At 44.1% G+C, this 14,934-nt stretch overlaps 2 protein-coding genes across 4 annotated transcripts in view; both read left to right on the forward strand.

Annotated features, from left to right (window-relative positions):
• Positions 1–7,725, forward strand: part of pfdn1 (prefoldin subunit 1) — a 36,210-nt gene extending 28,485 nt beyond the window's left edge. Inside the window, exons 4-5 of one of the 3 annotated variants that reach the window (XM_064351936.1) lie at positions 6,579–6,663; positions 6,730–7,725. In XM_064351936.1, coding sequence (XP_064208006.1) covers positions 6,579–6,662 — 84 coding nt within the window. In that variant the 3' untranslated portion in view covers position 6,663; positions 6,730–7,725. Of the gene's footprint in view, positions 1–6,578 lie in introns of all 3 variants that reach the window. The other 2 variants (XM_064351937.1, XM_064351935.1) reach the window with 2 other exon arrangements.
• Positions 7,726–14,653: 6,928 nt separating this feature from the next.
• slc23a1 (solute carrier family 23 member 1) overlaps positions 14,654–14,934 on the forward strand; it is a 12,584-nt gene continuing 12,303 nt past the window's right edge. Inside the window, exon 1 of the mRNA XM_064351938.1 lies at positions 14,654–14,813. Within this exon, the coding sequence (XP_064208008.1) occupies positions 14,781–14,813 (33 nt within the window). The 5' untranslated portion in view covers positions 14,654–14,780. The remainder of the gene's footprint in view (positions 14,814–14,934) is intronic.

Below are 14,934 nucleotides of genomic sequence, written 5' to 3' on the forward strand. Positions count from 1 at the left end.
GCCATGCTTGGGGGGGTCTTGGCCTGGCATTCCTCAGAGAATTCCAGGAGCAGAAAACTTGCAGTCCTTCCGAGCGTTCCCCACACACGGAACGGGGAGGAATGGGTTTGGGAAGCGCGGTTTCCAGCATTTCACTGCTCCACAAACACTGGTGCTGGAGCTGCATGGGCCTCTCCTAAACGCTCAACTGCTCAGCATCATTTAGCTGAGGTAATAAGGAAATGCTTAAGATTGACCCAGTACACTTGACATGGATTTTTGAACATAAATAACCTTTTATCTCTGGAGGAAAAATGATTTTTTTTTAGAAAGTAAAGATTTTGTTCATCGAGAGTCAGCTGTTCTTTCACAGAATATATGGAATGATGAAAAGCTGTCTTTGAAGCTTCACTTGAAATAAGGCTACACTTTTAGAAACTGGAGCAGCTGCTCTGACTGTGAGTCTCTGTCAGAGTTAGGCCACAATTTAACTGAGTCTCAGTCAGTTAGGCAACATTCTTATTGAGTCTCAGTCACAGTTAGGCCACACACTAATTGAGTCTCAGTCACAGATAGGCCATGCTCTTATTGAGTGTCAGTCACAGACAGTTAGGGCTCACTTTAATTGAGTTTCAGTTACAGTTAGATTTAATCCAGGCTGGGTGGTGGTGTTGGGTCAGTTACCGTGGGTTTAATCCAGGCTGGGTGGTGGTGTTGGGTCAGTTACCGTGGGTTTAATCCAGGCTGGGTGGTGGTGTTGGGTCAGTTACCGTGGGTTTAATCCAGGCTGGGTGGTGGTGTTGGGTCAGTTACCGTAGGTTTAATCCAGGCTGGGTGGAGGTGTTTGGTCAGTTACCGTGGGTTTAATCCAGGCTGGGTGGTGGTGTTGGGTCAGTTACCGTGGGTTTAATCCAGGCTGGGTGGTGGTGTTGGGTCAGTTACCGTGGGTTTAATCCAGGCTGGGTGGTGGTGTTGGGTCAGTTACCGTGGGTTTAATCCAGGCTGGGTGGTGGTGTTGGGTCAGTTACCGTGGGTTTAATCCAGGCTGGGTGGTGGTTTTGGGTCAGTTACCGTGGGTTTAATCCAGGCTGGGTGGTGGTGTTGGGTCAGTTACCGTGGGTTTAATCCAGGCTGGTGTGGTGGTTGGGTCAGTTACCGTGGGTTTAATCCAGGCTGTGTGGTGGTGTTGGGTCAGTTACCGTGGGTTTAATCCAGGCTGGGTGGTGGTGTTGGGTCAGTTACCGTAGGTTTAATCCAGGCTGGGTGGAGGTGTTTGGTCAGTTACTGTGGGTTTAATCCAGGCTGGGTGGTGGTGTGTTGGGTCCAGGCTTACAGTGGGTTTAATCCAGGCTGGGTGGTGGTGTTGGCGTTCCGTGGTATCACTGGGTGGTGTTGGGTTTATGAATCCAGGCTGGGTGGTGGTGTTGGGTCAGTTACCGTGGGTTTAATCCAGGCTGGGTGGTGGTGTTGGGTCAGTTACCGTGGGTTTAATCCAGGCTGGGTGGAGGTGTTGGGTCTGTAGGGTGATGCTCATTCAGACTAGGTGGCATAGACCGTAGAGACCAGCAGAATCTTGGGGTATAGAGAGGGGTAATGACCACCCTGTGCCTGACATCCACTTGTACCTCTCCGGTCACACCCATCCCCTTTGTGAGTACTCATCTAACCAATGGGAAGACAGGACAAAACCTTAATCCACGGCCGCGCTCTGTAAATCCACCAAAACAGTTTATCTTTTAAACCCACCCCCAATTCCTATAGCTCTTTTTAAGAACCTCAGTTGTGGAAAAAAAAGATGAAGATTCTGATGGAGGCAGTTGCCAATTCCCTCAAATAGATAACTTTAGTCACTGCACTCTTGGGTTTAAAAAAATGAGGAAGTTCCAAAAGCGTAATTACAGTACATCTCTGATTATATCCATGACTGTACCTCCCTGGTGATTCACTAGGAAAGAAGATAAAAATATACTGAAAGTCCTTAATTACGCCACAAATTCAGTTGCTTCCATTGTCTCCAGCATATTGTACCTTGGCGTAAAGACATTCAAGAAAGGATAAATTGGCCCTCTGTTGACCAGAGTGATCTGTACTGTGCTGTAACTCATTTTCAATGTCATTGCACTTTTACTGCAAATTATCCTGCAAGTCAGTGTAATTGTATACAGTACACTACTATGCTACTATGCTATACAGGAGATGATTTGATCATGATGAAATCCACCTGTGTTATTGCGTGTTAATGGTTCATAAATGTAGGTTTTGGAGATGCCACAGTCGGCTGTGGTAATGCTGCTGACATAGACTAGTAAAAAGATTGATCTTTTTTAACTTTATTTCATAATTTTATTGCGACTTTAAAGGTAAAGTGTGTCTACAGACCCTGGATATTTATGCCTCAGCATCATTTTCCTACTATCTCATGACAGGTGTAGTCTGTAATTACTGAATATTACACCTGGCTCTGACACTTAAATGGTTTACAGTAACTCTTTTTTGAACATTTTCTTCTGAGGAAAATATAGGAACCAAAACGCAGTTACTATATATCAGCTGAAGATTATCTCATCTGATTTTGTCATCTGATCGTTGGTATGCTTTCATATTGAGGGTCACACAAGGATTACTTCACTGTAGCTGTAATGTGTAGTTTAAGTATAACATTAGTGTGTAGTTTAAGTGTAGCAGTAGTGTGTAGTTTAAATGTAGCTGTAGTGTGTAGTTTAAGTAAATAACAGTAATCATAAAAAACGTACAACGTACAAAAATGCCAAGTTACTCACACATACAAGACATACCCCGTCTATAACTCATTCATTCAGACTGCCAAAATCCAGGCCTGCCATTAAAAGTATTGATATCAAAATGACGTCAAGTTACGGTACTACAAACAATATAGGCTATCTTGCCTCACCGAAATGAAATAAGATGTATTCCGAAGCAGTGCTACCCAATATTTCCTCAATTCTTTCAAGTCACTTGGCCCTGTGTGTATAAGCATGCAGTACATGGACAGGCCAAACATATGTGTGGATGGCTTTCTCAAAGTCAAGATTGATTGAATAGGCGTCTATATGTCCAATTTGTATTGGTATGTATGGATTTCGCTGCCCAGCCTTTCTGTTGCGTGAATGATTGTATGTTTCTTGGTATAAATGTCTTCGTAAATGTGAATGTAACATGCTGCTAGGGAAATGTCCCCATGGGGATAAAGAAGTTCTCTATGTATGTTTGTACAATATGTATTTTACATGCAGTATTTATTGTACGTAGCAAATATACAATCACTTGTACATTTACTGAAATTCAGTTCAGAAGCAAGTGTAAACGTATGTTTTCTGGAGAAATATGCTTCCTGTAGTTACTGACCAGCAGTTTTCTACATGAATTTCAATGTGTTCCATGAGGCAATTCGAAATATTTGACACTTTGATCTGACACAAAGTTTGCATGACATTGTAAAATGGTAAGATTACAAAACACAGGGCCAAGTGACTTGAAAGAATTGAGGAAATATTGGGTAGCATTTCTTTGGAATACATCTTATTTAATTTTGGTGAGGCAAGATAGCCTATATTGTTTGTAGTACCGTAACTTGGCGTCATTTTGATATCAATACTTTTAATGGCAGGCCTGGATTTCGGCAGTCTGAATGAATGAGTTATAGATGGTGTATGTCTTGTATGTGTGAGTAACTTGACATTTTTGTACGTTGAAAACGTGTTTTTTTATGAGATATCATTTCTTTTTACAAAGCGTTTTATTATGAGAGTGAGAAATGCGAAGTGACCCTGTAAGAAACGGTTGTGGATTATGGCTATCCTTGTGTGAATTTGTACAGTCTGATGAGCGTGTACCATTTAGCAGTTTCGGTTTGCTATATATGTAAAACAGTGGCTGTGACAAAGCGTGCGGTGGCGTATAAGTGTAAACGCATCAGAAACGCAGGTGAAATATGGCCAGTGTATGTACTCACGGATTTGACGGCCATCCAACGAGCCTTGATTGACAAAAGAATGAGCAAGCCCGTAGAATTAGAGCAACTTGTGTACCCTTCTGTCCTGCTCCGTTGTCTGTTATTTCGTGTAGATGCACTTTTAGTGTTTGTGAGGTTTATAAGGCATTTTGATAGGCTTATCTGCAGGTAGGAATCCTCTTCGCTGTTTTGCTTAGCTAGAACCGAAGAACTTGATAGTGGAGAATAGGAGTAGACGCATATGTCCCAGCAGGCTTTGCATATGAGAAAATAACAACAGTGTGAGAGAAATTGGGAGAAATGATGAAATTGCGTAGTTGAAACAATATGTTTTTAGCAGAATGGGCATGTAGGTGAAGGTTGACATGATCACAGACTATAGTGCGAAGTAAATGAAGTGACCATGAGCGAGCTTAGTTTCCTTATGGAACGGTATATATAACAGTCGGTATAAAGCAGTAGTTGTTAAAGTGGAGGGTTAAGTAACGTGTGAAATCTATTGCACTAATGTGCTTTTCTCATGTTCAGTAGTAGTAGTTATAATTATGAGTGAGTGGAGTTGCAGAACGTACATACGTAGTAATTGTTTGTATGTGGCTAGATAGAGAACAGGGCGAGGTAACATGAATGTAGAAACGAGGCGTTTGCTGATAAGAAGGTTTTGTACGGTAGCCAAGTGAAGAAATATAGTTAGTAGAAATGGCACAGTGGTGAACTGGTGTAACTTTTTAATAGAAGGAATACATTTGCTGTCATGAAATGCATATGGGTGGCCGTGAGTGAGTTTTGGTAAAGCAAATATAAGCGTAAGAAAACGTTAGTGTAAAAGAGGAAATTATCTGCCTGAGGGCGAGGCGGGATTCAATCCTTCAACCGGAGGTTTACCAGTCTGTGACATTGTTAGTGCAGCACCATGACATAGCTATGCAATGCGTGAAATATCATTAGCAAACCTGTCCGTAGTTTTAAAGAAGAACACAGGCCAGTAAGCACAGAAGAGCTCCCTTTGAATCCAGATGGCTTTGCAATATTGTAGCCGGTTAATAACTGAATGTGCAGACGGTACGTCATAATGCAGTGTATACGTTTGGTGAACGGCGGGTAGATATGATGCAAAAGCAATAATTGAGAAGTAGTAGACAATTATTAGTGAGGGTAAAAGCAGGTTAAAGAGATGTGTTTCTAGCTGGGCTTGAACGTAGGACCTCATGTTCCCAAGGCTGTAACCTTGCCCACGAGGCCACAGGCAGACTAGCTGTTTAAACTGGAAATGTTTCAGAGTAAAAAGGTATGGGTATTTTGCATGTGTATGTGAGTTTTTGATTGGGTCGTGTAGGTGAAGATTTGGCTGGTGTCGGTAAAATGTCCAATGGGGAGACATGTTGTTAGTGGGATAGGCGGCAGGAAAAATAAGAATGAGAAGAAGAAGAATAAGAAGGAGAAAACGCAAAATCCCCTTAGTTTGGGGCTTTATTGTGTGGACATGTGAAGTTGTATATGAAATCTGTCTATTGAAATGGAGTCAGAATTTAATGTTTTTAAGGGCTGAGTGTCTGTGGCTGTTGTGGTTATTTCTGTGGGGAACCCTGAAAAGTGCCAAACTCTCGGTGCTGTATAGGTATGGGGCATGCCCCCGCCAAGGCGTAACTTGGCGGGATGGCATACCTGCCATTCCAATGTGTAGTTATGTGAAGCACTGCTTGTTCATGTGGTAGCGTCACAGCGCTGTTGCGATGGCTCTGTAGCAGACATTGTGACCTTGGAGGCTCGGCTGTTGTACTCTTGAGCGCGTAAAAGATTCATTGTGAGTCATAGAAGTTCTCATGAGGTTTACATGAGCATAAGCGCTCCTCTCTCACAAAAGGGGCTTTTCCAGCAGACGTGCGACCGGAGGCTCAGGTAACGCAGCGCTTCTGAACCTCTACGCTCACCAGGTGTCACAGGTGTGTGTCACCTGAAGGCCCTGTCCCAGCATGCCGTGGGATTCGATACTCAGAGCAGTGTCCTTACGCAGGCTCATGTCTGCAGGGGGGTGGGGCTCGGGGGGGCTCGGAGGGGCTTGGAACTCTCAGAGGGAATCCTGCAGGCCCCGCCTCTGTTCCAGCCGGGGGGAAAGTTCCACTGTGACCCTGTTGCTATGGCACCCAAGGGCTGGCGATTTTCTTATCGGGGCACACGGTGGTTGGAATTTGAATGTTGGTCGTGTGTGTGTGCATGCATACATGTGCGTGTGTTTGTGTGTATAAGAAAGAGCTCATGTAGAATCTCGTTCTCTTGACTGTGACGTCACCCTGCTGTGGCCCAGCCTCGTTGACAGAAGTGGGGCAGGAGTTTGGGCTTGCAGGGCATGTTGGGTAATCTTCACTGTCTCAGGATGTGACTCACGGTTTCAGACGTGAGCCCGTTCTGTCGCTCTCTCTCACACACAGGTAGACGCAGTGTGTTTATTGCTGTGTGACTGTGGGGATGGGGGCTGATGAGTGTACAGAGACTGAGAGGCTCTTTATTGGCACTTGTCTGTGGCGGTGGGCGGAGCTGAGTGTGAGTGACGCACGGGGCTGAGAGACTCTGGGGTGTGTAACTGTGTGTGTAACGGTGTGTGTTTGTGCTTCTGTCTCCTCTGCAGCAAAAGAAGACGTATCTGGAGCGCAGCGTGAAGGACGCCGAGGACAACATCCGAGAAATGCTCATGTCCAGGAGGGCCCAGTGATACACACACACACACGCACCCCACCCCAGAAACACACACACACACACACACCCCACCCCAGAAACACACACACACACACACACACACGCACCCCACCCCAGAAACACACACAGACACACACACACACACGCGCCCATGCGCGCACGCACACATGCAAGCACACGCACACACACACACACACACACACACACACATACCCCCACCACTGAAACACACGTGCGTACGCACACATGCACACACTCACCCCACACACACACCCACAAACATGCACTTGTTTGTCAACACATGCACACTCAAGCAGTTGAACATGCGTATACACACACAGTCACATACATGAACCCAAATTCCATTCAATTATTTATTGTTGTTTTTCAAGCCACACCCTTCTGCAGAGATTCTTCTGATTGACAACCATAGATCACTTACTCTGCCAGATATCTGCAGAAGCAAGATGAAGTACCTCCCTCACACTGTGGATTCGAACCCGCAACCATTCCACTGCAAGATGCCACGACCTGTTAGCGGTGTGTCCATTGGACTTGTCTAAAGTTCTAAAGTGCTGTTCTCAGTTCTGTACTCCCGAGAAAGCAGTAAAAATGTTTTTAATTCAGTTGATCATCCCAGATATCCTCTAGCTCAGGGCTGTGCAGTCCTGGGCAGATCCAGATCCTGGAGCTCCTGGAGATCTGCCGTCCTGCCCCTTAAACCACAATTCAGCACCCCTAATTCTACTGACTAACAGCTCAGTGAGATCTCTAGCTGTAGAATGCAGCTGTGCATTGTTAGGGTTGGAGTGAGAACCTACAGGATGGTTGGTCTCCAGGAACAAGGTTGGGCAGCCCTGCTCTAGCTGTTGAATGAGGTGTGCTTTGTTTAGGGTTTGAGTAAAATCCTCCAGGGTGGTTGATCTCCAGGAACAGGGTTGGGCCGCCCTGCTCTAGACGTTACCTAACCCAATCCTCAGCGCCAATCCTCTGTTACCGTTATTTGCGTCCTCCTGTTCTGTAGAGCCAGATGTTTGCATTTACGGCAATAATAATAAAAAAAGGTTTTGTGAGTGACAGCTGACGTCTCTGGTGTGTTGGTGAGTGAGTGAGTGAGTGTGTGTGAGTGAGTGTGTGTGAGTGAGTGTGTGTGAGTGAGTGTGTGTGTGAGTGTGTGTGTGTGTGTGTGAGTGAGTGTGTGAGTGAGTGAGTGAGAGAGTGAGTCTGTGTGTGAGTGAGTGAGTGTGTGTGTGTGTGAGTGAGTGAGTGAGTGTGTGTGAGAGTGAGTGTGTGAGTGAGTGAAAGAGTGATTGAGCGAGCGAGCGAGTTCCAGCTCTTCTGCGGTACCTCATGTCACCACGGAGATGGAGGCGGAGATTCCTCCCACTCGCCTGCGCGCAAGTGTGAGAGAGAGAGAGAGAGCGAGCGTGTGTTCGAGGAGTCCGCTACTGTGTTTGTTTGGTTTCCTGTCTGGTTCCCTGCTCACCCTGCCAGTCTCTCCTTTTCTCTCTCTCCCTCCCTCCTTCGCTCCCCCTCTTTATCTTTGTGGTGCTTTCACCTTTTGTCGTCTGTCTGTATTTTCGCTCGCATGACAAACATTTACGTTGCCACGACGCAATTGGCGTGCCCAACAAATGCTATAAGGCTGTTAAAAATGAGGAATTTTCACAAGTTGGAGACAATGTACAGACTGTCATACTGTGTGCTCATGCCTGTTTGACTCACTCACTGTCTGTCACTCACTGTTTATCTGGCTGTCTTAATTTCACTCTCTTCTGTCTGTCTGTCTGTCTGACTGACTTCTGTTCAGTCTTCCATCTGACTCATTCGCTGTCTGTTGCTCTGTCAGTCTTAAAGTTTCACTCTCTTCTCTCTCTCTCTGTCTGTTTGTCTGTCCCTGTATCAGGATTTTCCTCTGTCAGTCTTCCTGTCCATTTAGGACTCATCCACTGTCTCTTCCTGTCTATATCTCTGTCCATCTCAGTCTACTCCACTGTCTCTTCCTGTCTGTTTCTCTGTCTATCTCAGTCTACTCCGCTGTCTCTTCCTGTCTGTATCTCTGTCCATCTCAGTCTACTCCACTGTCTCTTCCTGTCTATCTCTGTCCATCTCAGTCTACTCCACTGTCTCTTCCTGTCTGTTTCTCTGTCCATCTCAGTCTACTCCACTGTCTCTTCCTGTATGTTTCTCTGTCCATCTCAGACAAATCTACTATCTCTGTCTGTATCTCTGTCCATCTCAGTCTACTCCGCTGTCTCTTCCTGTCTGTATCTCTGTTCATCTCAGAATGATCCACTGTCTCTTCCTGTCTGTATCTCTGCCCATCTCAGTCTACTCCACTGTCTCTTCCTGTCTATATCTCTGTCCATCTCAGTCTACTCCACTGTCTCTTCCTGTCTGTTTCTCTGTCTATCTCAGTCTACTCCACTGTCTCTTCCTGTCTGTATCTCTGTCCATCTCAGTCAATCCACTGTCTCTTCGTCTGTATCTCTGCCATCTCAGTCTACTCCGCTGTCTCTTTCTGTCTGTATCTCTGTCCATCTCAGTCTACTCCACTGTCTCTTCCTGTCTGTATCTCTGTCCATCTCAGTCTACTCCACTGTCTCTTCCTGTCTGTTTCTCTGTCCATCTCAGTCTACTCCACTGTCTCTTCCTGTCTGTTTCTCTGTTCATCTCAGTCTACTCCACTGTCTCTTCCTGTCTGTTTCTCTGTCCATCTCAGTCTACTCCACTGTCTCTTTCTGTCTGTTCTCTGTCTATCTCAGTCTACTCCACTGTCTCTTCCTGTCTGTTTCTCTGTTCATCTCAGTCTACTCCACTGTCTCTTCCTGTCTGTTTCTCTGTTCATCTCAGTCTAATCCACTGTCTCTTCCTGTCTGTTTCTCTGTTCATCTCAGTCTAATCCACTGTCTCTTCCTGTCTGTTTCTCTGTCCATCTCAGTCTACTCCACTGTCTCTTCCTGTCTGTTTCTCTGTCCATCTCAGACAAATCCACTGTCTCTGTCTGTCTGTATCTCTGTTCATCTCAGTCTAATCCACTGTCTCTTCCTGTCTGTATCTCTATTCATCTCAGTCTAATCCACTGTCTCTTCCTGTCTGTTTCTCTGTTCATCTCAGTCTACTCCACTGTCTCTTCCTGTCTTGTTTCTCTGTTCATCTCAGTCTACTCCACTGTCTCTTCCTGTCTGTTTCTCTGTCCATCTCAGAATGATCCACTGTCTCTTCCTGTCTGTTTCTCTGTTCATCTCAGTCTAATCCACTGTCTCTTCCTGTCTGTTTCTCTGTCCATCTCAGACAAATCCACTGTCTCTGTCTGTATCTCTGTCCATCTCAGTCTACTCCGCTGTCTCTTCCTGTCTGTATCTCTGTCCATCTCAGTCTACTCCACTGTCTCCTCCTTGTATGTTGTCCTGCGGCAGAGTCACCCTCTTCCCTGTTGCGAGGCGTGTCCACGCACTGGCCTGTCGCCCCTCGTGTTCCGGCGACGGCATGGAGCGGGTCTCCGCTTTTGGCGCACGTGCCGAAATGGTGACTGTTTGTTACATTTCGATCCCCCCCCCCCCTTTTCCCTGTGTGCAAAATGTACAGTGTGTCCTGACTGGTCTCATGATGTTGGTGACCACAATTATTTCAAGGCTTGAATTCTTGAAATTCTTAAGCAGGAGCTATTGAGTTGCTACATGTCCAGCTAGTTTTACCCAAACCCCCCCGCCCCCACCCCCCCTGTGAAAGTAACCCCCATCAGATCCACTTGATTGTTCCATAGTTCTTAGTTTTTAACGTAATTTAAAAAAAAGTTAGGCCCTAATAGTAAAGGTTTTTAAAAAAAAACATGCCTCACTCATTTCCATTCATGTTTACTCATTTGTTTGAGACTCTTGTCTAAGACACGGAACGGAAGGCCATTAGGACCAACACCCAGTGCAAACAAGTGGGATAACTACAAGGGTAGAAGAGTACAGACATGAAAGCAGGTCTGTCAGGTGCATGAGTTAATGAGAGCTGGTCCTTACCCACCCAGTAAACACACCAGGGCTTCATAGTTTTTTTGTCTTAAAAGTTTAAAAAACAAAAACAAAAAAAAAACACTTTCGACAACAGCTGACAAGACGCAGGAATGTTGGGCTTGCTGAATGAGCAGCGTAACAAAAATGTTAATTTGTTGGCCATCAGAACCTATTGCCTTCAAGGAGGCTAATGCATTCAAAGCTATCAGATCTCTTGTTCTTGCTCTTCTCTCATTAGACCTCTTATAAGTTCTTCTTTTATTCTGTCAAATAAAAAGCATGCATTTGCTGTAATGTGATCATGCCAATGGCATTTTAATACCTTGCATTACAGTACATTACATTACATCACTGGCATTTGGCAGACCGTCTTATCCAAAGTGATTTACAATGAGAAGGCAAGTGCATACATTGGGATTAAGAGCAACAGCAACCCTAGAGTTCCAAGAACTAAATACTCAGAAACCATTAATGTGAAAGCCTTGGGTTGACTATAAAGCATTTCAGCCTGTTAGGAAACAAGATGTGGAGACTCTTTAGCCAATCGATGACTTCAATGCAGCACTTAAGTGCAGGAACACATCAAAACCAGCAGACACAGTGGCCCTCCTTGATCTGAGTTTGAGATTCCTGGCCTACAGACACGGTTGGGATGGCAGTTTAAACTTCCCAGCATTATGCAGAGTAAAATAAAATAAATGAAAATTGCTGTAATGTTTAATGAAGGTGATTATGGTGGAAGGAAAGCCTCTGGCCTGCATGGCCTTGCTACTTGCTTCTCTTCTTAACTGACCAGTTCAGACAACAAAAATTAAGTATTAGGCCAATTGCAGTGTGCTTAGCTGGAGTTTAAACCTCAGGTTCAAACCCCCCTAGAACACAGAACTGCACTACAACTGGAACAGCTATCCAAATCCGTGAAATGAGGATTAGTTGATCAAGTTGTAAGTCACTTCTGTGGTGTATAGGTTTAAGCTCCAGCTGTGCACACTGCAGTTGGCCCATTGAGAACATGCATTGGTCCACATAACAAAAGCTCATAACTGCAAAGGGACGTACACCCCCATTTTGTGGTACGTGCGTAGTAAGACTTCAATCATCTGATGATGTCATCCGATAAGGTTGTTGCTCTTGGAGTCTTTTGTCTCCCGCGAGTTCTCTGATCTCTCTTTCCCACACCTCCCCCTCTTACAGGTGCCATTGTTTTTGCTTTTACAAAGATCGTCTTATCAAGCCTCTGGGCTGCGTTCAGTCCGCTTTGTTCCTTAACGTCTACTCGCAAATAAATGCAAGCGAAACGCTTCTTCGCAAAGTGCTTGTGAATAACAGAGAAAAAGAAAAAAGGTTACATTTAAATGTAAGTTAAATTTTAGAACAAATGTTGATTGAATGCAGCCTGTCGCCCATGATACATGATATAAAACTGATTGATAAATTCTGAATTTTGCATAGTTGTACTTGTACATTGACATGATTAATACAACTGCAGACTAATCATATAGCACTGCAAGCGATGTGTCACAATCTGTGAACCAAACACTATGTTCTGTTCTCAGATGACATTTGTGACCAGAATTTTTAGAAACAGTGCTTAGGATTTGCCATTCGATGAAAAGCAATACAAATTCTCCTGTTTTAGAAGTTTGAGTTTCGGCACTGTTATTGTTCACATATCGTTGACCACATTTTTAAAAAATAGTTTCACAAAAGAAGAAAAAACTAAGATTGATACAAGAAGAAGACGAGTCAAACCGCTGCATTCAAAAAATGACCTCGTTACTTTGGGCTTTTAGGCTTTTCAACGACACGCCGTTGACTGCCCTTAATAGAGGCTCGGCTTCCTTGTTTTGTGGTGTATGTCTCCCCCTTGTGGTTGATATGAAATGGTTAGCTGGTGTTTTGTTTCTCGTGATGACCACGTGAGACTTTGCGTAACGTGCAATGTAAGTTTGCTTTTTAAGGCAGAGCTTTCCATTTTAGCTCCTGACCTCCGTGTTTACCTATTTCCTCAAGCTGATATGGCTGTTTACAGCATTACTGAGATCTAAACTGAACTGTAAAGAGAGCAATATCATGTACACCTGATTTATTGACTGACAAAATCCCTGTGGTGTGGGGACACCCATCTGGTTACTGAAACAGAGAATGTGCCTAAGGGAAGTGTAAGTTTAAAAAATGCAAATGGCAATAAGACAGTAAAGTAAAACAAACACAGGAAGAATGTCTTCACATAAATGCGTGAGTTACTTACCTACTACTCATAGGCTTAAGGTTAAGCAGGAGTCCTCCAGTTTTGTGAAGCCCTACCAAAATGGGTACAGAAGCTACACCCTGTCAATCACCAACTTGAACCAATGAAAAGACTGCTGTCTACAGCAAAACTCTCAGATCCATATCAGTGAGTCACTGATAGGGCAAGATAATCTCTTCTATTTTAATATTAATAAAGTTTTTATGTTTGTATTTATAAGAATGTATTTAAACTATGTACATTATAAGTAATACTCTCTCTCTCTCTCTCTCTCTCTCTCTCTCTCTCTCTATATATATATATATATATATATATATATATATATACACACACACTCCTGGGCAAACAAAGAATTTTTGTATCGCTTGTAGGACAACCTGAAAATAAGATATCCAGACTCTGATGATGTTGATAGGTCACAGACATCAGGAAGTCATGGCATGCAAATGATATGCAACCAAATACAAAACATGACCCTTTTATTTGACATGTTAATTTGTCTACTGTATAAGTGAATTTCCCTGTTTCTAACTTTTTTCCAAACAGTTCACTGCAGCAAAAGTAAACGAGCAAATGGTGGCACAGGCATTTGGCAAGTATTTGTTTAATCCTTGCTAATTTTCTGACCAATTATTTCTTGTTAAGACCATTAAAAGCTTAATATTTTGCCATTTTGGGCTTGGCCCATTTTTTTTTGCCCAGGAGTATTTTTTGGCATTTGGCAGCACACTGACCTTAAATAATCAGAAGGGTTTTATTAGACTCTTCTAAATCATTTTAGTGGTACAACAACTTCTTATTTAACACACAGTGTCCTCCATAACCTTTAGGACAAATACATTTTTTTTTCATTTGGCTCTGTACTCTACACTTTTAGATTCATAATATAGGAATTCACATGTGGTTAAAGTGCAGATTATGAGCTTTTATTTAAAGTTATTTTCATACATTTTGGTTTCACCATTCAGGAAATTACAGTACTATTTGCACACTTTTTATTTGTTGATATAAATATGGCGGTAGTTTTTAATGTGTTGTGCTTTTAAAAATTGCTGTCCCATCTGCTAACCAGACAATGCAATGTCACCAGCTTTGACACCACAATGGGGACTTCCATAATGGTTTTATCAGTTGAAAAATAAAAGTTACAGCTTTGGACTGGTGCTACATTCATTCAGGGGCAAATGAATTCTGCTGACCTTTGACCTCTGACCCCATGCCCCCAGATCCCCTTCATGTTATGGAACGGCTCTGAGTTCTGTGGGCTTCGGCCAAATCCCACAAACGGCTTTGACCGTATTTTACCGGTTTGGCAGTTACCCAAGACAATTCGTACATGTTCTAGTTGTTCACCGACAGCATAAGGAAACAATGGGGCAGGCAAGCTTAAATTGATGACTAGGGATTGGGGAGTGGGGGGGGGGGAGGCTGTATAATGACACTTTTAAAACACTTAGCAAATTTCCAGGTGGTGGTGGACTAATCTTCAGTGATGATTACACATAGATAAGAGCCTCCGTTTGCCCTTAAGAAATCCAGCGGCTGCTTGAATACCCGCCTCCGCACGTGAATCCGCTCTGAGAACTGTCTGTTGACCTCTTCTCCTCTTTCCCGTTACAATATCACCTCCTTGAGGAGCACGCTTTAGGGTAAAGTCCAGCTGGGTTTGGGGTGGGGGTGGGGGAATCATTAACTCTGCTAATCTGGAACACCCCCGCCCCCCCACCCCATCCATAAAAATGAGCTCTGCTCCGGTAAGGGGAGATGTCTTATGTGACACACATGTGCCTCGACGCTCGAAGCGCTGTGTAGCGACAGTGATCCGGAGCCAGAACCCAAACCGGAACCAGAACCTGAACCACGCAACTGCGCAGCCATGAGTCACAAATCCACGGAGCAGGACTCCAAGGTAATCCTGATCACTCATCAACACCACTGTCAGCAAGAGCCGCTGCATCACAGGCTTCCAGGTCATAATACCACTCAGTGTGTGCTTGCATGTGACAGTTTATATGTGCCATTTCGGTTTT

This window comes from Anguilla rostrata, chromosome 9, assembly GCF_018555375.3.
Source record: "Anguilla rostrata isolate EN2019 chromosome 9, ASM1855537v3, whole genome shotgun sequence".
Taxonomy (NCBI): Eukaryota; Metazoa; Chordata; class Actinopteri; order Anguilliformes; family Anguillidae; genus Anguilla; species Anguilla rostrata.